This window comes from Ceratotherium simum, chromosome 6 (assembly GCF_057802395.1).
Source record: "Ceratotherium simum simum isolate JZ-2026a chromosome 6, ASM5780239v1, whole genome shotgun sequence".
In the NCBI taxonomy this organism is placed as follows: Eukaryota; Metazoa; Chordata; class Mammalia; order Perissodactyla; family Rhinocerotidae; genus Ceratotherium; species Ceratotherium simum.
In genome coordinates this window covers 32,410,540-32,432,777 of record NC_141905.1, presented here as the reverse complement: position 1 = coordinate 32,432,777, position 22,238 = coordinate 32,410,540, and the positions used below count along the sequence as shown (strand labels likewise).

Below are 22,238 nucleotides of genomic sequence, written 5' to 3'. Positions count from 1 at the left end.
GGATCTGAACCTGGGCTGCCAGTAGCGGAGCACGCGCACTTAACCGCTAAGCCACCAGGCTAGCCCCAGTCATATGCCTTTTAAACTTTAGTTTTTTGTTTGACATATCTAATGACAATATATACCAAGAAACATTTCTTAATTGAAAAATTAATGAATAGGATTGAATGATTGATGAACTGACATATCTAAAATAGTATTTTGTTAGTGTTGTGGTGGTTGCAGGAAACACGAATTTCCTTAGATATTTCAAATATATTTCTAATGAACTTCCTTAGAAGTACTTTATTTGGGAAATAAATTTAATCACTGTGTAAGATTTTTCTGTAAGTGGGTCTCCTGTTTTCCATCTTTGGTTTTTTTTTTTCCCCCGGTGAGGAAGATTCGCCCTAAGCTAACACTTGTGCCTGTCTTCCTCTATTTTGTATATGGGATGCCATTGCAGCATGGCTTGATGAGCGATGCATAGGTCCATGCCCGGGATCCGAACCCACGATCCCCAGGCCGCCAAAGCAGACCACGTGATCTTAACCACTACGCCACCAGCCTGGCCCCCTGTTTTCCATCTTATATGCATTTCTCTCATCTTTCTAAAGCCCAAAGCAAATTTTACTCTTGGATTATAAAAGTTAGAAAGTGCTATGGAGGAAGGAACACAATATTAGGAGAATATGGGGTGGAAAATTATTTCTTCCACTTCAAACCCTGTGTTTATGTAGAGAGGGTGAAACATGATCAGTTCTAAAATAAACTAAGTCTAGGAGGTATATCTGCTTTTTAAAAGAGCTTTTTCGGCTTCCATTTTAGATATAGTTTTACTTCAAAATACTGGGTATATAAAACTGTTTTGGAGGAATCTCTTTTAGTTGTATTTATATTTAACTTAATTTTTTTCCAGTGCTGTCAAAGGGAAAACCCCCCAAGTGGGTGACAGAGTATTGGTTGAAGCTACATATAATCCCAATATGCCTTTTAAATGGAATGCGCAAAGAATTCAAACCCTGCCAAATCAGGTATATAAAATATTGGGTTAGGTATTATAGAAACTTGGGAATTGAGTCTTCTAATTTACAAAGTTTCTTCTTTTTAAAAATTTATTTTTAATTTCTTTATTTTTGTTAAGAATCAGTCCCAAACCCAGCCTTTACTGAAGACTCCTCCTGCTGTACTTCAGCCCATCGCACCACAGACGACATTTGGTGTTCAGGCTCAGCCCCAGCCCCAGTCACTGCTGCAGGCACAGATTTCAGCAGCCTCTATTACACCACTGCTGCAGACTCAGCCACAGCCTTTATTACAACAGCCGCAGCAGAAAGGTATTGCATGCACCGTATCTTTGCTTTTTATTAAAGATTCAGACTAATATATATATAACTATTTAGTTGTTGAAATAATGACACTATGCTTTTAATTACAAAAAAGGCAGGGACTTCCAGAATACTTGAAAGGAAGCTTGAATATCTTATGTAGACCACTTCTACTTCCAAAGCTGTTTAGGAGTATTTTTATTTTATTGCTCTTTTTCAAAGACATGCTTTTCGTGAACTTAAATATCAAAACTAGTAATCCTTTGTCTGCCTATTGGTATCGTATCTGTAATGAAAGAAAACATTTTTGAGACTTACTGACAACATTTTATATACATGTAGAGTCTGGTGATAACACTTGAAATTACTCATTGAACCATAGTGCATCAAATAAATGAGCTATGTTTTAAATTTTCATTTGCAAATTATTTGAAAGTCTGGACATTTTCTTATCAAAATATTGTTAAAAATGATAGCCTTGGCTTAACAGAAGCCTACTTAATTGGTATTTTTTAAAAAAGTAATTGTGGCGTTTTCTTTTTTATTATGTGAATTATGACACTTATAGCAAAGGGATAAAACAGATTACGGTGTAGCACGTTATTAAATGAACACTCGTGTAATCACTACTTTGGTTAAAAAAATACAACATTGCTAGTTAACTCCTTTTCTTTTTTAGTGGTTTTACCCTCTAAATATGCATCCTTATAATACAGTTTAACTTTGTTTTTGAATTTCACGTAATGTGTCATTCCATTTATATAATCTTTTATGTAAGACTTTTTTGTTCAACATTAATGTTTTAAAGTTTTTCATACCATTTATTCCATATGGCTCTAGTTTCTTCATTTTCATTATTGCATAATATTCCATTGTATGAATATTGTGTAATTTATTTATTCTTCTTTGGTAAACATTTTGGTTATTTCTAGTTTTTGATTTCTGAAAATGCTGCTATGAATGTTCTCATATATGTGTCCAAAGGCAGTGTGCCTGAGTTTTTCCAGGGCGTATGCCTTCATTTGGAATTGTGGAGTCTGAGGGTTTGAGTATCTTTAACTTACTAGGTAATGCCAGACTGTTTTCAAGCTACTTGGTTCTTCCCTGTATCTGACCTTTAGTCCTTTGATTTCTGATTTTTTTCCTCATCTTTTTCCTAAGAGGTTTTATTTTACAGTTGTGAATTGGGACTTGCATACGATTTTTCCCCTGCCACTGTCTCAAGAAGAGATAGGGCTTCTGTGGGAGGGCTTAAGGAAGCAGTGTTTCTGGTGGTGGTGTGTCCCATGAGCTTGGTGGATGAGTGGCGGGAGCAGTGAGAGTAGAGTAGAAAATAATAGAAGAGAGCAAAGAGGTGTGGCAGGGTGGGGGATTTCAGTGGAGTTGGAGGTATGCTAAGGTTTAGTTGGCAGAAGGGTAAGGAAATCTCCATTGGCAAATAGGATTCCTTTAGGATTGCCAGCCTGTTAATCTTTAGCTGGCATAGTATTACTTAACATAAGAAATGTTCATAAGTTAGCGGTTTTTTCCCCCTCAAATTTTTATCATGAAAATTTTCAAGTATACAGAAATGCTGAAAGAACAGTATAATGATTACTTGTATACTTAAAACCTTGACAGTTAACATTTTATCATGTGTTTTATCTGCATATGTGTATAAAATGTACAGTTTTTGCTTAATCATTTGAAGTAATTAGCAGAAATTATGATATTTTATCTCTAAATACTTAAGCATACTCTTTTTTTTTTTTTTTGTGAGGAAGATCGGCCCTGTGCTAATATCCATGCCAATCCTCCTCTTTTTGCTAAGGAAGACCGGCTCCAGGCTAACAGCTATTGCCAATCCACCTCTTTTTGCTGAGGGAGATTGGCTCTGAGCTAACATTTATTGCCAGTCCTCCTCCTTTTTTTTCCCCACAGCCCCAGCAGACAGCTGCCTGTCATAGTTGCACATCCCTCTAGTTGCTGTATGTGGGACGCGGCCTCAGCATGGCTGGAGAAGCGGTGTGTTGGTGCGTGCCTGGGATCTGAACCTGGGCTGCCAGTAGCGGAGCGCGTACACTCAACCACCAAGCCACAGGGCCGGCCCCAAGCATACCCTTTCTAAAAGAGGACATTTTCCTATATTACCACAATCTATTATCACATCTAAGAAAAAGCATTTGATTATCCAGTTTATATTCACATATCCCCAGTTGTCTCCCAGATGTCTTTTAAGGTTGTTTTCTGTTTCCTAAACAAAAAGCCAGTGAAGTTTTATGCATTGTATTTGGTTATGTTTCTTTAGTCTTTTTTATTCTAGAATAGTTTCCCACTTTTTCTTTCTTTTTTTTTTCTTTTTTTGTGAGAAAGATCAGCCCCGAGCTAACATCCGTGCTAATCCTCCTCTTTTTGCTGACGAAGACCAGCTCTGAGCTAACATCTATTGCCAATCCTCCTCCTTTTTTTTCCCCAAAGCCCCAGTAGATAGTTGTATGTCATAGTTGCACATCCTTGTAGTTGCTGTATGTGGGACGCTGCCTCAGCATGGCCGGAGAAGCGGTGCATCAGTGCGCGCCCGGGATCCGAACCCGGGCCGCCACGCACTTAAGAGCGCCTGCTCTTAACCGCTAAGCCACGGGGCCGGCCCAGTTTCCCACTTTTTCTTTCTTCGTTTATGACATTGACTTTTTGAAGAAATTGAGTTGACCTGAAGATTCTTTTGGAATGTTGTGTTTTGTATTTGTCTTGATTCCTTGCCATGTTTTTACCTTGTTCCTCTATCTGCCATATAAACTATAAACTAAAAGCTAAGTCTAAAGGCTTATGGCAAGGACACATTATAGGTGATGTTTTGTAATTCATATTGCATCATAGTAGGAGGCACAGTTTGTCAACTTCGTATGCTCTTATTGATGCTAAATTTGATTACTTGGTGGAAGTGGTGTCCATGGGTCTCTCCATTATGGTTTATTTTTTGTCTGCACAGATAAATCTATAGCTGATACTTTGGCATCCTGTAAATATCTTGTTGTATAGCAATCTTTGGTTTAATGTCTATAGATCAGAGGTTGGCAAACTACAGCCCTTGGATTTGGTCCATGACCTGGTTTTATATGGTTCCTGAGTTAAAAATGGTTTTTGCATTTTTAAAGAGTTGCAAAGAAATAGACTGATATACAAATAGTTCTACCATTTGCAGGCTGCAAAGCCTAAAATACTAGCCAACTTTTTCTATCTGTAATATTTAACCAGGGAATGCTTTAGAACTTTGTTTAAATAAGTTAAAATATTTTTTTATGTTTCTTTTAAAGCTGGTTTATTGCAGCCTCCTGTTCGTATAGTTTCACAGCCGCAACCAGCACGAAGGTTAGATCCACCATCCAGATTTTCAGGAAGGAATGACAGAGGAGATCAAGTGCCTAACAGAAAAGATGACCGAAGGTATGTTTTTAAAAGTATACTTTTGATGATGATGATGGTTGTACAATGTGAATGCACATTGCATTTATTAAGAATAAAAATGGTTAAAATGGTAAGTTTATGTTATGTATATTTTACCATAGTTTTTAAAGACTTATTAAAAAAGTATACTGTGAAATCTTGTTTATATTGCCTATTATATTTATTTCATTAAAGAACTCTTCTATAATGCCAGAAATAATCGTAATTTTAGAAAAATTTGCTTTAAGTCGTGAAAGGGAGAGAGAAAGACGTAGATCCAGAGAAAGATCTCCTCAGAGAAAGCGTTCCCGGGAGAGATCTCCTCGAAGAGAGAGAGAACGGTCACCTCGGAGAGTTCGACGTGTTGTTCCACGTTACACGGTTCAATTTTCAAAGTTTTCTTTAGATTGGTAAGTTCCTTTTTCCCCCCATTGTTTTATTGAATTACTAATTTTGTGATTTTTGTATAATTTGGTAGAATGTTTTTCTTGCAATTTTCATTTCCTGAAATGTAGTGCTCTTAGTTTATATAAGGGCAGAAATACAATTTGAAGTTGTAACTTAGTTCTTTATGAGGGTGCATTATTTTCATGCACTCATTAAGGATATCAGCTATTGAAAAAGGTAACCCCTCTGTGATGAAATTGTTCCTTAATGTTAGAATCATTTAAGATCTAGATATATTGATAACTGTATGAAGTTCATGTATAGTCCATTATGTATGATGAAGTAATAATACAGCAATGGACCAATTATTTCAAGTTAGCTGTGGCAATGTATTATAATAGAAACATAGACCTACATATACACTCACAGATATGTATACACATATACATATACATATGTCTATGTATATACACATGTGTGTATACATAAATAGATTTTCAACTTTTGGAATCAGAGGTCATGGGCAGGTTACCAAGAATTTCTGAGCTTCACCTTCAAAATGGAAGTAGTTTCAACCAGCACAGTTATCATGTGGTTAAGTTGAGTTCATGTGTCTAAAGCATAAAACCCAGTGTGTGGCAGTTGTAGATACTGAATAATTAATGGTGGTGGTGGGATATGGTGGCTAACTAGGAAACAGCTGCAAAGTTGTAATTCATAAAAAGACAATTGGTATGACTAAGGGAAAGGAAGAATCATCTAAAGGCCCTGGGACTGGCAATTGTATATAAGATAAATTAACAGATGGAAAAAACAAATAGTAAAATAAGAAAAATGAATTACTAAAAGCAGCATTTTAAAGCTGTTTGGCATGGGAACGAATAACTGTATGCATTTCAGTGTCCTGAGAGGATATTGTTGCATTTCAATGAAGTATAATAATTAATATTCATAGTACTGGCCTATCAAAAGTTAAAATTTCTCTATGTTCAATTCTAGATCGAATAAACCAGTGTGTTTTATTTAAGCTACACAATACCAAAAAAATTTTGCTTGGTAACTTTGCTTAATTGTTATGTAGTTGGTGTTTTACTCTTGCTTGTGGTCAGATCAGCAACTACTCTTAATTTATATTAGTTTTCTTGTTATCCCTATTTACTTGTATACTTAAAAATATCTAGTCTGCATATTTCAGAGAAACTCACTGAGACCAAAACCACTTCTCCAGCCTCAAAGATATTCAGTAGAGTAGCTCTGCCTTATTATGGAAAGAGGCATAGGATATAAACTGAACAGCTAATCTCCTTCCAAGTTAGACATTTGCAGTTTTATTTCACCACTTTGAAGTAAGTTCCCAGAATATCAGATGAACCCATTACAAATAAAAATTTTAAAGTTTCCATACCTCGTCTCATCTGTAGTTGTGGAAATTAAAATTTTCTTATAGTAATATGATTATAAGAGACTATATGCCACGAAGTTGTTTATTATACTTCTTATCTTTTGTTTTATTATAGATTTTATTCCTATGGGGTAAAACATGACTTCAGAAATTCTAGTGATGGTAAACTAGGAAAATATTACACATACTTTCTGTTTGCAGCACTTCTTTAAACAAAAACAGAACTCACGTACCTGTTTTTCACATTTTTATTATTTTGACAGCTGAATTTTCTCCAAATAAAATCTATTTACAACTGTAACTGACTATATATTATATTTCTTACTTTTAGGCTTCAAATAGAAAGACATCCCTACAAATATATTAGTTCACATTTCATACCTTTGTCTTTGAAAAAGACGACGTAGTTATCTTTTCATCTTACAAATTGTTGGTGTTTTCCACTTATCATTATGCTTTTAACACAAATCTCTTGACTTTTTACCAGATTGATTTACCTTTGAGTTCTTCTTTAAAAGTTCTGCTTCTTAGGAAAAAGGAAATCATCCTTTAAAAAAATCAGTATGCCAGATTTAAAAGGCAAGAAACTTATTTTTCTCTTTACATAATAATCAGGTATGGATCTTAATCATTAATATAGAGAGGTATGAAGGTGTGGATAATCCAAAAAACATTTGGATTTTACTTTCTTGTGGATTTTTATATTTAATTTTGAATGTAAATATGTTTGATCTAGGATCTTACTGTAGAATAAAGGTTGTATTTTTTCTCTACTGTATAAACCTGATTGAGGAGCACTCATACTAATTTGGTACCACTCTTATCCCTTCTTTATATTTGTTCTATATGAGCCATAATTTTCTCAAAAATGCAGTTTCAGCTGAGGCAGAACTGGAGCTGGGGTTGAAGTTATTTCAAAAGGTCTTCTCTAATGAATTTTAAGCTACACACAAAAAGTAAAGAAATAAAGGTAACACTTAGGTACCAGTTATTTATTCAGCACTGTAAGTAAACAAATTTGAAAATGAGATTTTCATATGCCTCTATGCAAGTCTGTAGCTCATTGATAATTGACTCTGTCCGTTTTGAGCTGGCTTTTATCTGTGTCAGGTTATATATTTAGCTTCAGAATTGAGTGAATGTTTGCATAATCTTTCCTGTTTATTCACTACTTATGTCTGTTTTTCAGTCCTAGTTGTGACATGATGGAACTAAGGCGCCGTTATCAGAATTTATATATACCTAGTGACTTTTTTGATGCTCAGTTTACATGGGTGGATGCTTTCCCTTTGTCAAGACCATTTCAACTGGGAAATTACTGCAATTTCTATGTAATGCACAGAGAAGTAGAGTCCTTAGAAAAAAATATGGCCATTCTGGATCCACCAGATGCTGACCACTTATACAGTGCAAAGGTTTGTATTCTGCTGTGATATACAGCTGAAATTTCTGAGCATTCATATTAAGAGTGTATGTGGAGTTAATCTTCAGAAAGTGGTTATTAGGTTGAAGACTCACATAGCTATGTTTTCTTGTCTGCCTGATTGTGTTTGGTTGTTTAAGTAGTTTAATTTAACCTCTCTTTGCCTTACTTCTTAGGCTGTAAAATCATGTAAGTTTTAACATTTTGAACCTTATAAAAATGTGAAGATGTTATTGAGCTTTTTGTAATGTTTTGTGACTTCTGGTAGCGCCAGATAAAACAGAATGTTGGATGAATGAATGCACTGTATGTTAGTCTTCAGGGTAACATTTAGTATATTGCTTAAGGGTCGGTAGTTTTCTGCTATTTTAAAATATTGATCAAAAAGCATCCCTTGAAAAGTTAAAACTATATAATTATAAAGTATCTAATACCATTACTGCTATAGCTTTTTATTTTTCCATTTTATAAAAAATATCAGATATCTAATATGAAAGGATAATTAGTAGTGCTTTTCGTTTTCTTACACTACTTTAGACTTTTGACAGGATTGAATTATTTGACTATAATAGGTAATGCTGATGGCTAGCCCTAGTATGGAAGATTTGTATCATAAGTCATGTGCTCTTGCTGAAGACCCCCAAGAACTTCGAGATGGATTTCAACATCCTGCTAGACTTGTTAAGGTAAAATGAAACATTTGTTTCAACTTCAGGCATATATTCACTTCGCTTGGTTCTAACTGTGTATATATATATATAAAACTGAAAATACCATCCTTTTAATCTTATTGATTGTTTAATAACTAATTTTATATTAAGGTACTCAGAATTTAATGATGTAGATGTTTTTCTCATTACAGATTATGGCTATATCTTATGTGTATGTCACTAGTTCAACTGTTTTGGTGTTTTATATTTGTAGCATAGTAAGATCTTAGGGATAATGCATCTAGTGTATCTTTGGGTGCTGTTAAAGTTTGAATTATAGCTTTCTTTAAAAGAACTCTTTATCTGAAGAAATATTTTAGAAGGATGAGTTATGATGTGTAAATCCTATTCCATTGCTGAAATGCAGTGTGGAACACAATGAACTGAACTCTTCCTTGACTGACAGATTCCAGAGGTAGTAAAAATGATATTGGAAAGGTTTGTACCTTTCCTTTTCATGTATTTTATTTGTAATTTGACAAATTGCGTGATATGTGTAAATGATTCTTTGTTTTGAATTAGTTTTTAGTGGGCATGAAAGGCAAGGATGAAGCTATGGCCATTGGAGGCCACTGGTCTCCTTCGTTGGATGGACCAGACCCAGAAAAAGACCCCTCTGTGTTGATTAAGACTGCTATTCGTTGTTGTAAGGCTCTGACAGGCATTGATCTAAGTGTATGCACACAATGGTAAGTACCAATTCATTTCTTGATTAGAAATGTTTTTCTAGTAGTTTATGTAGGTGTTCTTTTCTATCAGCCTTTTTCCCCCAGTTATTTTAGCAACCTTGATCGTGCAGGTAATCTCAAAGGAAAATCCCCATTTGTAGCAAAAGTTTATTTGGTGCCAAAAATGTTTGGGGGAAAAAGGATTAAGAACTAATCAAAATAAACTGAAAATTTAAATGTTTTGTTATGCTGTACTTTGGAAGTTGGATGTATGTTGAAAATATTTTTCATTTCATGCATAGCTGGAGAAGATCGTCAAGAGAGAACTTCATTTCATTATAATTCTTTTGTTATAAAATGATGTAGTTGCTGATTATTTTTGTTCAGCCATATTTTCTCTTGAGGCTTATTTGTCCTGTGTATTTTAGTATATTTCTTGTGTCTTAATTGAGAATATTCTTTTTTAGCACATGAAATCTGAACAGCTATCCAGCTTCTTCAGGTATTCTCTAAAATAAGGGTAGCTCTGTAATCAAACATGAAAATGCCTTGGGGAACGTATTCTTTTAACCATAAAATATTGTACAAATGTACCAAAAGAGGAACTATGGCTTCTATAATTTTTTTTTCTTTAGACCAACCTCAAGTTCTTGCAGCAAAATTTCTTTACTTGATGTGCTACAAGTGAACTAGGGTCTTTAAAATGTATTTTAGAATTTTTTTTCCAACATGCTTCTTCCCTTGCAACAGGTACCGTTTTGCAGAGATTCGCTACCATCGCCCTGAGGAGACCCACAAGGGGCGTACAGTTCCAGCTCATGTGGAGACAGTGGTTTTATTTTTCCCGGATGTTTGGCATTGCCTTCCCACCCGCTCAGAGTGGGAAACCCTCTCCCGAGGATACAAGCAGCAGCTGGTCGAGAAGCTTCAGGGTGAACGCAAGGAGGCTGATGGAGAACAGGCACTGAACGCTAATCCCTTTTTCTATTTCCGCTTCTCACAGGCACAGGAACACAGGCACAAATGCACACCACACACTACATAACAAACACACATGGAGGAACATAACTGGTAACAGCGACTGGTAATCCAGCTTTCAGCAGTATAGCTGTATGTTCTTTTCTTTTAAAAAAAAAAAATCTGTCTATTAAACTAACTTTAAGAGTGCTGAGACCTCAAAGGAGAATAAGTTGTGCTTAAATTGCACAGAATTTTGTTTTTATCATAGGTCTAGTTGCTGGAATCTGGGACCAGTTGTTGAGCAAGAATCAGTATTAAGCCATTTTAAACATTTTGCCATTTTCTAAAATTTAAAAATTTTTCTCTTTCACGGTCATCAGTTCTAGTCATGGATTTTTGAAATTGGACAACCACAAGTCTGAGAGATTTGAAATTTCAGGCTATGTGGCATCGTCTTTGGTACATTTGAAAGGTCTGACTAAATCAGTCTTAACTTTGGGTGGCTTCAAAATTGGGGCAAGATCACACACTGTGTGGTTAGTGGAGACCGGCAGTGTTTGTGCATCCCTGATATCCTTTGTGTTGTAATTTATCACCCTTTTGTGTTTCACAGATCTGGCTTTGATTGGCTGATGAGTGTCTTTGTGATCAGTTAAAAGTGGTAGAATGTATGTACGTGGACTTGCCTAAATAATAACTTTAGGAGAAGACAATCTGAAACATTTGTGACCTTGCACAGATCAGCAACAGACTTTTAAAAATAAATTACTTTTATTTTAAGGTTTCAGAATAGTAATTATGTTCCTAACTTTGTATATCAGGATGAAGAAGAGAAAGATGATGGTGAAGCTAAAGAAATTTCCACTCCTACCCATTGGTCTAAACTTGATCCAAAGACAATGAAGGTAACTTGGAAAGTGAGAGTATTTAATTTGAAATCTCTCAACAGGAATAGAGAATGAGGACAGTGTTTTTTCAGATAAAAGCCATTACAAATGAAGTCCATTGATTTTATATGAATATTCTATGTTGTACTTATGTGTGTATATAAAAATTAACAAAAGGTGATTTCATAAATATTTGTTGAATGCAATATACAAGAGCCTATAGCATGAGCACCATTGTTTTCTGATTTGGGGACTGACCAAGAAGGCAGAATTACTACACTATTTAAATTTCAGAAGGGAAGAAACATAGGAAAAAGATTATCTGGTTTTTAAAATAAAATTTGCAAGTAAAAAAGCGGACTGATATACATCTGAAGGGAAGGAAATAATAATTTAAAACCTCTTTTGAAAATCTTTTGTTAATCTGTACTAGTTTTTTTTTTTGCTCTCCAGGGTCTCTGGACCTATTATCTTTCTACAGTTTTCCATCTCTAGGCCTGTAATTTGAATGTAGATACATAGAGTCTACATACATTTATTCTACATAGATCAGAAGATCAAGGGGCTGGCCCCGTGGCTTAGCGGTTAAGTGCACGTGCTCCGCTGCTGGCGGCCCGGGTTCAGACCGGGTGCGCACCGACACACCGCTTCTCCAGCCATGCTGAGGCCATGTCCCACATACAGCAACTGGAAGGATTTGCAGCTATGACATACAACTGTCTACTGGGGCTTTGGGGGGAAGAATAAATAAATAAATAAAATTATTAAAAAAAAAAAAAAGATCACAGGCTGATCAGTACTTGCTGTTGCAGCTTGTTATTTAACACATAAAAACTGACCTTTTGGTTAACCTCTGTTCTCAGTAAAAAACAGTTTTTCTTTTTTATGAAACTGTATTTTTTTAACCCACATTGCTGTTTTAATTAGTGGAGAATGTGTATCATAAGAATGTTGGTTTGTTATTCTTGCACTACTTCAAGTTGTTGTCATCAATATTAGGTTTCATATGGAGTCCTATAGACTTAGAAAATATAGGCATTTAGAGTAAGCCTGCATCCCAGGACTTTTTGTCAAACTGATGGCTTTGCTATAAGTTTCTTATTTTGAAACTTGTATTTCTTTTGATTATAAATATAATGCATGTTTATTTTGGTACATAACATAAAAAATAGAAGAAAAAATTACCCAAGCCTATCACTCAAACACAGCTGCGCTTAAAATTTTGATGTATTTTTTTCCATTCTTTTTTCTGGGTGCAAGCTATGTGATTGGTTGGTTGGTTGGTTCTAATCGTGTTGTATAAAAAAGGTGCTTTCTCATCCTTTTAAATTACTATTAGCGTTTCCTATGTAATTATTTTTAAATGTTCTGTACTGTTCCATCTAGTTGATATAGTTCTGTTTTTCTTAGGTATTACTCTTTTATCGGATATTTAGATTCTTCACTTTTTTCCAGGGAGAGCCTATTATAAGGAATGTATAAAGTTTTTTTTTTGTGTTTAGGATATTTTCTTAGGGTAAATTCCCAGAAATTAGAATTACTAGGTCACAGAGCATTAACTTTTTTTTTTAAGTATCTTAAAACATGTTGCAGGGCTGGCCCTGTGGCTTAGCGGTTAAGTGCGTGTGCTCCGCTACTGGCGGCCCAGGTTCAGATCCAGGGCGCGCACGGACACACCGCTTCTCCAGCCATGCTGAGGCTGCGTCCCACATACAGCAACTAGAAGGATGTGCAACTATGACATACAACTATCTACTGGGGCTTTGGGGGGAAAAAAAACGAGGAGGATTGGCAATAGATGTTAGCTCAGGGCCGATCTCCCTCTGCAAAATGAGGAGTAGTAGCACGGATGTTAGCTCAGGGCTGATCTTCCTCACCAAAAAAAAAAAAAAAAAAACGTTGCAAATTATTTTCCAAAGCTAATTCTATCAGTTTGCATTTTCACAACCATTTTACGAGCTGTGCAAGTGTCCCTTTCATCAGAATTTTAAAAAATCAGACAAAAGATAATTGCAGAGTTTGTTTACTATTTCAGTATCCATTTTCTTTTTCTGCTTTGTATATTTAGGTAAATGATCTTCGAAAAGAATTAGAGAGTCGAGCTCTTAGTTCCAAAGGATTAAAATCCCAGTTAATAGCCCGATTGACAAAACAGCTTAAAGTAGAAGAGCAAAAAGAAGAACAAAAGGAATTAGAGAAATCTGAAAAAGAAGAGGAAGAGGAGGATGATAGGAAATCTGAAGATGATAAAGAGGTATATACTAAATCACTTAAATATACTAAATAATATATTAAATATAATACTGGTTAATAGGGAGTTCTTGGGATATGTGTATGTGTACTTTTATTAAGGTATAATTTACATAACAGTAAAATTCAACCTTTTTAGTGAACAGTTCTGGAAGTTTTGACAAATACATATGCAGTTGTGTTGCTTAAAACGGGGATATGTTCTAGGAAATGTGTCAGGCAATTTTGTCATTGTGCAAACATCGTAGAGTGTATTTACACAAACCTAGATAGTATAGCTTACTACACACCGAGGCTATATGGTACTAATTTTACGAGACCACTGTCGTGTATGTGGTACATCATTGATTGAAATGTCATTATGTGGCACATGACTGTAGTCATGTAACCACCACCACAGTTAAGATATAGAACAGGTCTGTCTCCCCCTAAAAATCCCCTGTACCTCTCTGTAAGCATTTTTTTCTCTCACCTCGCCAGCCTCTGGGAGCCACGGATCTGTTTTCCTATAATTTTGTTTTTTTCGGTATATCATTTAAATGGAATATATAACCTGTTGAGTCTGACCTCTTTAACTTAGCATAACCTGTTGAGTCTGACCTCTTTAAACTTAGCATAATGCATTAGAGAATCACCCATTATGTTGTGTATATCAGTAATTTGTTCCTTTTTATTGCTAAATAATATTCCATATCAATGTATCACAGTTTGTTTATTTGTTCTCTACTTGAGAGACATTTATTTCCAAGTCATGTGTTTTTAATCTTCCCTTTTAAAAATGAATAATAAATTATAGGTTTTAGTAAAGAAAATTTGTTAGGGCAGTTAAGTTCAGAAATTGGGTTCTAGTGAAGTGCTTGTCCTAGAATTTTGCTGCTTCTAAAGCTTTGTGTTTGATTACATCTTAATTCTTAAGATTCAGAGACTGTTTATTCAAGCCATTTTATGCCTCAGTCTTATGCCCAGTAGAATACTGCTGGATGCGTTTGTTTTCCGAATTTGAAATATAGGGATATCTTAAGTGTGTTATAACACCAATAATTGGACAAACCAATATTATATGTTTCCTAATCTGATGCATTGTGAAGTACACATCATTACTTATGAAGTATTTCTGCCAAAAATGTTTTACCTTAATCTAATTGTGAGAAAATAGTCTGATAAATTTAGAATGTGAAAAATTCTACAAAGCAACTTGTCTGAACTTTTCAAAAACTGTTCATGTAATGAAAGACAAAAGAAAAAAAGTGATTTAGATTAAAGGAGGTTAGTGAGACATGACAACTGAGTGAAACTTGACTGGATCCCGGATAGGGGAAAAAAAGCCATGAAGAGTATTTTTGGGATAATTGGGGAAATTTGATTATGGATATGGATGTGATATTAGATAATATTGAAGGAATGTTAAATTTTTTGGATGTGATAATGATTTTGTGATTATGTAGGAGAATTACCTTGTACTTAAGAGGTGCATGGATTCATGGTTTCTTATTTTATTCAATAGGCTATAAATATTTATTTTGATAGTGAAATTGTCTTATAGTTGGCCAGTGGGAGCCCTTTCAAATGGGCTTCTGTGCTCATCATTTTTTGAGGATCCTATTTTGTAGCACAATACCATGTTTCAGTCCCACTGTGGAGACCGGTAATGGTATTTAGAAGCCGAGATGTGCTCATTGTTATCCTTGTGCTGCTCCCAACCCCTCTCAGTGAACAGAGCTATGGAATAGATATATATTCATGTATACATATGCATACCTACATATATATTTACATCTATATTTGTTACAACATCTTTGTATATTGGAAGTAATGAGTTTATACTAATATCTCCAATTCTACTCCAACGCCGCAGAGTTCGTTCTGATTTTCTACCTTTCCATATATCTAACTCCTTTCTCCAATAATGAGAAACATAGCTTCGTTATACTTAGTATATTTACTTATTTGCTCAATTGTCCACTGCTTTCTCTCTCTCTCTCCTCTGGATACCCTCCTTATTCTACTTTGGTCTCAATCTCTTACCTTGTGCTGTTTCTCTGTATAGATGCCCTCCTTGCTCCATTTGAGTTTCATTACCTGGTAACTGGGCAGCTCATCTGCTCTGGGCCATTGTAGCTCTCTCTCCCTGCCGGCCTCCATCCCTTGTATAGACAACTGCTTTGCTTGGAGGAATTGCTTTAGAACTGAATTGTTTAGGACAGGAAGAGTAGAAAGAAAAAGCAAAAAAGAGCCAGTTTTCACTTTTTGATGTTAGTGGCCATTGGTGCCCAAATCCTAGATCCATTGATTTGTTGGGGTTGAAAAATGGTGGTATTATAATTCTCATTTTGTTTTCACATCATCTCCTCATCTGCTGTTTGGTTACCCAGTGGTACAGTTTTATCTATTGGTAAATTCATGTAGAAGAAGGCAGGATCAAGGCTTGATTCTTTTTTTTTTTAAAATATAGAATGCTTCATGAATTTGCATCATCTTTGTGAAGGGCCCATGCTAATCTTCTCTTTATCATTCTAATTTTAGAATATATGCTTCTAAAGCAAGCACTATTTTCTTTTTGTTTATCTAGTTTTCAAGATAATTAATTGCTTCCCTGCCATCTTCAGATGTTTGTTTTTAAACATCATTTTATGTTCACAGATTTAAACACATTTGATGGGTTTCAGTCCTTTGCAATTCTTATCCTCATTGAAGCTCAAATTGTCCTCTTTTTTTTTGCCAGTGGATAGAAACGTGTATATACAGATACACAATACTAATATTAGTACCACCACCAATATTATTGCTAAAATTAGTTTAAAATATTTTTACATTTTCTATCCCTATTTTCTCCCCATTGTTTTTATGAAGTACTGTAATTACATTGTTCGAGCATGTAGCATTACATTACTGTACTCTCTTTTAATCCTTTTTTAATCTCGGTTCTACAAGTATATTTCTAATGCTCACCACTAGTCCTTTTGTTGTTATTTCTGAAGCTTGCTTCTGGTAGATTCCTCAGAGCTCATGGTATCAATATTTAAGTTCTTCTTTGTTAATAACGCTTTGACCATGCCGTTTATACTTGAAAGTCAGTTTTGCTGAATATAAAATCTTTGGCTCACATTTATTTTCCTTGAGTATCTTAAATATATTACTCTTTGTTTTGATATAAAGTTTTGCTTTCAAAAAGTGATGGTAATGCAGTTTGTTTTCTGATACAATCACCTGCTGTTTTGCCTAGATGCACAAAATTTCTAATTTTGTTAGAAATGTCTCTTGATATTGGTCGTTCTGTGTTAATATCTTCAGATGCATGATGTGCTCTTTCAGTAGATAGTTTGAGATCTTTTTTTTTTCAGGAGAGTTTCTCTTCATCAAAATTTTTTTGTGTGTGGTAGAATATATATAAATAAAAATTACCATTATATCATTTTTTAGTGTACAATTCAGTGGCATTAAGTACATTTACAATGTTTTGCAGCCGTCACTACTATGCATTTCCAGAACTTTTATCATCATCCCAAACGGTAGTTCTACTTATTAAACAGTAACTCCCCAAGCCCCTCTCCCCTGTCCTCTGGTAACCTCTACTTTACTTTCTGTCTCTGAATATGCCAAATCATACAGTATTTGTCCTTTTGTGTCTGGCTTGTCTCACTTAGCATAATATTTTCAAGGTTCATCCGTGTTGTAGCATTTATCAGAACTTCATTACTTTTTAAGGCTGAATAGTATTCCATTAGGTGTATATACTACATTTTGTTATTCATTGGTCTGTTGGTGGACACTTGGTTGTTTTCACTTCTTGGCTGTTGTGAATAATACTGCTATGAACAAGCAAGTTTTCTTAAATAATAGTTTTTTGTATTTTTTCTGTTCCCTTTTGTTTTCTTTAAGGAATTCTGTTATCTCATGTTGAACCTTTTTGCTTCCTCAGTCACACTTTTTTTTTTTTTTTTTTTAAAGATTTTATTTATTTTATTTTTCCCCCCAAAGCCCCAGTGGATAGTTGTGTGTCGTAGCTGCACATCCTTCTAGTTGCTGTATGTGGGACTCGGCCTCAGGATGAACGGAGAAGTGGTGCCTCGATGCGCACCCGGGATCCGAACCCGGGCCACCAGCATCGCAGCGCGCGCACTTAACCACCAAGCCACAGGGCCGGCCCAGCAGTCACACTTTTTTGAATCCTTTTCCTCTTCATTTCTTTTTCTTTTTTTTTTTTTCCTGTGAAGATCAGCCCTGAGCTAACATCCATAGCCAATCCTCCTCTTTTTGCTGAGGAAGATTGGCTCTGGGCTAACATCTGTGCCCATCTTCCTCTACTTTATGTGAGACACCGCCACAGCACTGCTTGACAAGCGGTGCATCGGTCCATGCCCGGGATCTGAACCTGCGAACCCCTGGCCGCTGAAGTAGAGCGCGAACTTAACCACTACGGCACCGGCCTGGCCCCTTCCTTTCTTTTTGATTTAAAAATTTTCCCCATTACCTCTGTTCTCTTAAGTTTGCTTTTGTATTCCTTCTAGTTTATTCTTAAATTTCTGAAACTATCTTTTCTTTCTAATTGTTTCCAGAACTCTATCACTACACTTTTTACTTTTTAAATTCTTATTTATGTTGTTCTTTCATATCTTGTAACATTTTCTTAATTTCTTTTAGGACAGTAAATTAAGTTAAAATTTTTATCTATCTTGTGGCCATGTCTTTCTGGCCCACTTTCATTGTCTGCAGAAATGTAATTCTGCTCCTTGTTCTCTTTTTTTAAAAATAGTAACTTTGTATGGGATTTGACCTCAATAAATACTTTTCTGTTGCTCATTTTTATGTGAATTTAGTTTGCCTAAAATTTTGTTAGAAGGAGATTGCCTCAGATAGTTTTTCTAACTTCACAGAGCTCTATGTTTTGTTGTTTTCTTGTCTTGTCAAAAAATATGGTGGCTTGCTTTCTGAGATTTTTATCTCTATTGCCCTCTATCACTTTTTATCTGGACCTTCTCCCATGTCTCCTGCTCCTGTCTTGCTCACTATAGATTCTACTACCAGAAGTTTCTCCTCAGTGTGGGACTCTGTGCTGGAAGGATGCCCTGATAAATCAGCTTTGTAAGTTCATAGGGTAGAATGTTCTAGGCCCTTTCAGATCTTAACATGGATCCCTTGTACTCACTCACTATTGTTGGGGATAAAACCTTGCCTAGTTTCGGCTGCTGTTCTTAAATTCACCTGCTGCTCTTTCCAGTGAATGTCTATTGAATGTTTTGTGGTTTTCTTGTTCTTAGGTCCATCAGACGACCCCATTGCTTCCTTTTACTTTCCCCCCAGACGGACACCAGTAACACATAGAACTTTTGGCTCTTGTGGCTTTTTCCCACCCACTTGTATGTTGGGGTTTGTTGGAACTACCTTGTTACCTCGTTTTGTTGTGAACATAGGTGGATTTTGGTTTGGTATTTAGATTATTCTCTTTTTAATTTGGTGATTCAGGAGGATCCAAAAACTATGCTGTGACCACTGTTTTCCCAAAATCCCGTGATTTATATAATGTTAAAATAGATGGGGTTTTTTTTCCTCTTGAGAAGGCAGTTTCTTATGCTAGGAAATCCAAAAGAAAGAATTAGGAGCCATGAAGCTGCTGTCCTCTTTAGTAAATTTGAACTTTCCTCCCTTCCAGATCCAGTGGTTGGTATAATGACCATAAGGAGTCGTGGGAATATTGCCTTTTTTTCTTTACATGGTGTACATTTGATATATATATATACGTATTGTACATGGAGGTTTAACCATTACTTAAAATTTCAAATATATAGGAAGAAGAGAGAAAACGTCAAGAGGAAATGGAACGCCAGCGTCGGGAAAGAAGATACATTTTGCCTGATGAACCAGCCATCATTGTACATCCAAATTGGGCTGCAAAAAGTGGCAAGTTTGATTGTAGCATCATGTCTTTGAGTGTACTTTTGGACTACAGATTAGAGGATAATAAAGAACATTCATTTGAGGTAATGTTTTAAGTTTGAATTGGGATCCAGATAATGTCCACACATTTTGACTTAATATGGTTAATTTTGGTTAATATGTCTCTTAAATCTCTTTTGAGTGCCTTTTTCATTGCTTGTGTTTTTCTGTTCTTTTCTTGCAATTTATCTTTTTGAGAGCAAACAACCAGGTGATTTTTTCCAGTAGACTCACTTTTGCTGATTGCATTTCTGTGGTATGGTTTAAATGTTCTGCTATTCTCTGTATTTCCTGTAAATTGATAGTTGGATCTAAAGTCTTAATCAGGTTCAGGTTCAATTATTTTCTTCCCTAAAACTACTTCATAAGCAGTGGTGTGTTTTTTTATCAGGATATCAGGAGACACATGATACATAATGTCTAATTACCTCTCTTGGGAAATAAGGTAACACTTTATTATTTACTCTAGAATTAAAATAACCTTTAAGGGGATTGAAAATTTTACCTGTGATGATTAAGGTGTAAGGTAAAATAATTGATATTTATCTTTGAGCAACATGAATCTATTTCTTTGTACCATTATTTTAGAACAGCTTTTATAACATAGTTTGTCATTTTTCAAAACAGTTGAAGGGCTGGCCTGGTGGCATAGAGGTTAAGTTTGCGTGCTCAACTTTGGCAGCCTGGGGTTCGCGGGTTCAGATCCCAGGTGCGGACCTATGCATTGCTTATCAAGCCATGCTGTGGCAGGCATCCCATATATAAAGTAGAGAAGATGGGCGTGGATGTTAGCTCACGAACAGTCTTCCTCAGCAAAAAGAGGATTGGCAACAGATGTTAGCTCAGGGCTAATCTTCCTCACCAAAAAAAAAAAAAAGAAAACAGTTGAAGATTTTATCCTAAATAAATGATTGCTTCATTCTTTAAATAAAACAATGTCAAATATCCCAAAATATTAATTTTGTAATAGCTTGTACAAAATTATAATTGTGTTCAATTATTGTATCGTATCAACACATCTCACATTCTTTTGTTTTATAAATTATATTGGAAAAATCAGTCATATTTACTTGACCCAAGAGGTAATAAGCAAATGGTAAGATGAAAATGAAGTAAAGTACTTAGGCCTACAGACATTTATTTGCAAACAAATAGGAGTACTGAGGCAGTTACAAAACATGAAGTGCATGCTTATTGGTCTTGCTATATTTACAATTTTGTATAGTTCCAGTAAGCCAGTGTCCTTAAACGTTACATCCTATATATGATTTTATTTTTATTACCAGTTGCCATAAATTTAATAGTGCCTACCCTGTAGTAGTCATTCAAGAAATAAGTAAGTGATAAAAATAGTTTTTGGTATTACTGCTTATAAAGTATATACTGTATATCTAACCAATGCTGTAAGAGGATCTGAAATTAATGCTACTCTAGTGGAAAGAAAGCAATTTGCAAAACAGCCGTTTGCTAGCAAAATGATCCTTTATTTTTTCCTCCCCACCTCACTTATCCCCTTGGTTAGTTTCCTTTTAATCTATCATTAAAATGCAAAAATAATTTTGGTACATGACTTTAAAGGAAGTTATTCTGTAACTAAGAAACATCGTATATTATCATAAAATTATGACTCTTTGGCTGATTTAATTTTTTTTTTTTAATAATTTTATTTATTTATTTTTCCCCAAAGCCCCAGTAGATAGTTGTATGTCATAGCTGCACATTCTTCCAGTTGCTGTATGTGGGATGCAGCCTCAGCGTGGCCAGAGAAGCAGTGCGTCGGTGCGCGCCCGGGATCTGAACCCGGGCCACCAGCAGCGGAGCGCGCGCACTTAACCGCTAAGCCACGGGGCCGGCCTAGGCTGATTTAATATTAATGCTAGGGGTATCTCTGTCTTTCAGTGCTTGTAGATGAAAAGAGATGTAGAATTAATTCTGCTCTTCTGACACATTTTAATTAGTTTTCTATCTCTAGGTAATAGGAAATTCTAAGGAAAAGATATGCCTCTTGCTATTTGCTTACACAAATGGAGATTTTGTTTAGTTGCATTAATAATTAAGAGAAAGTGGAATTTTCAACGTTAATGGTCATTTTACTAATAGATTTATTTAAAACATATAAAGACTGGGCATGAATTAAAAAAAATTTTAGATTATAAAATCAATTATAATTTCAGTACATTTGTATTATCCTTTATGATCAGGCAAATAGTCTGATTAAAGTGTTTTATCAAATATACAGAACAAATTGCCAAAGGTAACATATTTTAGAGCTGTGGTCAACCATTTCAAGTTCTAGACTCTCTTAATCTGTTGAAAGCAATTTGCCTTAGAAGTATTTACATAGAGAATTTAGTATATAATTTTAGGATCATGAGTATGTTAAAGGTCATTATCCATGTATCCTTGCATAGTAATAATGTATTCTCCCTACTCAGAATTTTGCATTGGTTTTTCCTGCCTGGAATTCTCTTCTGGATATCTGCATGGCTCATTCCTTTGCCGCCTTCAGGTCACTTTGCAACTGTTACCTGATCAGAGAGCCCTTCTCTGGCTATACTCTCTTATTACTCTTGGGATTTTTATCTGCTTTCTTCACTGCTGTATCCCTAATGCCTTGAACAGTCCCTGGCACGTAGTAGGCATTTCATAAAAACATGTTGAGTAAATGAATAAAGTACATTAACATTAAGATTAATTGTTGTGTAAGGTAGTAGAAATCCTTTTTTCCTACTTATTTTCAAATTTTCTGTAGTACGGTTTTTTTATGATATTTCACCAAAAGTGTACTAAACATAGTATTTATATCCTCAGAGGAGTTTTTGAGGATTTTGAGGCTCCTCAACATCATTTACATCAATTATTATAACTCTATTGTTAGTGCACATTA

General features: G+C 35.2%; 1 protein-coding gene and 2 non-coding genes across 3 annotated transcripts in view; 2 read left to right on the top strand and 1 right to left on the bottom strand.

The window, feature by feature from the left end:
- The window catches only part of CCAR1 (cell division cycle and apoptosis regulator 1), a 53,406-nt gene that overhangs the window by 17,980 nt on the left and 13,188 nt on the right, over window positions 1–22,238 (top strand). Inside the window, exons 7-17 of the mRNA XM_004427055.3 lie at window positions 899–1,013; window positions 1,124–1,316; window positions 4,601–4,730; window positions 4,979–5,140; window positions 7,709–7,934; window positions 8,515–8,628; window positions 9,175–9,341; window positions 10,071–10,281; window positions 11,102–11,185; window positions 13,236–13,421; window positions 19,204–19,395. Of these exons, the coding sequence (XP_004427112.1) occupies window positions 899–1,013; window positions 1,124–1,316; window positions 4,601–4,730; window positions 4,979–5,140; window positions 7,709–7,934; window positions 8,515–8,628; window positions 9,175–9,341; window positions 10,071–10,281; window positions 11,102–11,185; window positions 13,236–13,421; window positions 19,204–19,395 (1,780 nt within the window). The remainder of the gene's footprint in view (window positions 1–898; window positions 1,014–1,123; window positions 1,317–4,600; window positions 4,731–4,978; window positions 5,141–7,708; window positions 7,935–8,514; window positions 8,629–9,174; window positions 9,342–10,070; window positions 10,282–11,101; window positions 11,186–13,235; window positions 13,422–19,203; window positions 19,396–22,238) is intronic.
- On the top strand, window positions 8,979–9,043 carry LOC147916828 (small nucleolar RNA SNORD98). The gene has a single exon (XR_015552598.1). It is a non-coding gene; the product is annotated as a small nucleolar RNA SNORD98 (small nucleolar RNA).
- LOC147916827 (U6 spliceosomal RNA) lies at window positions 15,860–15,964 on the bottom strand. Its single transcript, XR_015552607.1, has one exon. It is a non-coding gene; the product is annotated as a U6 spliceosomal RNA (small nuclear RNA).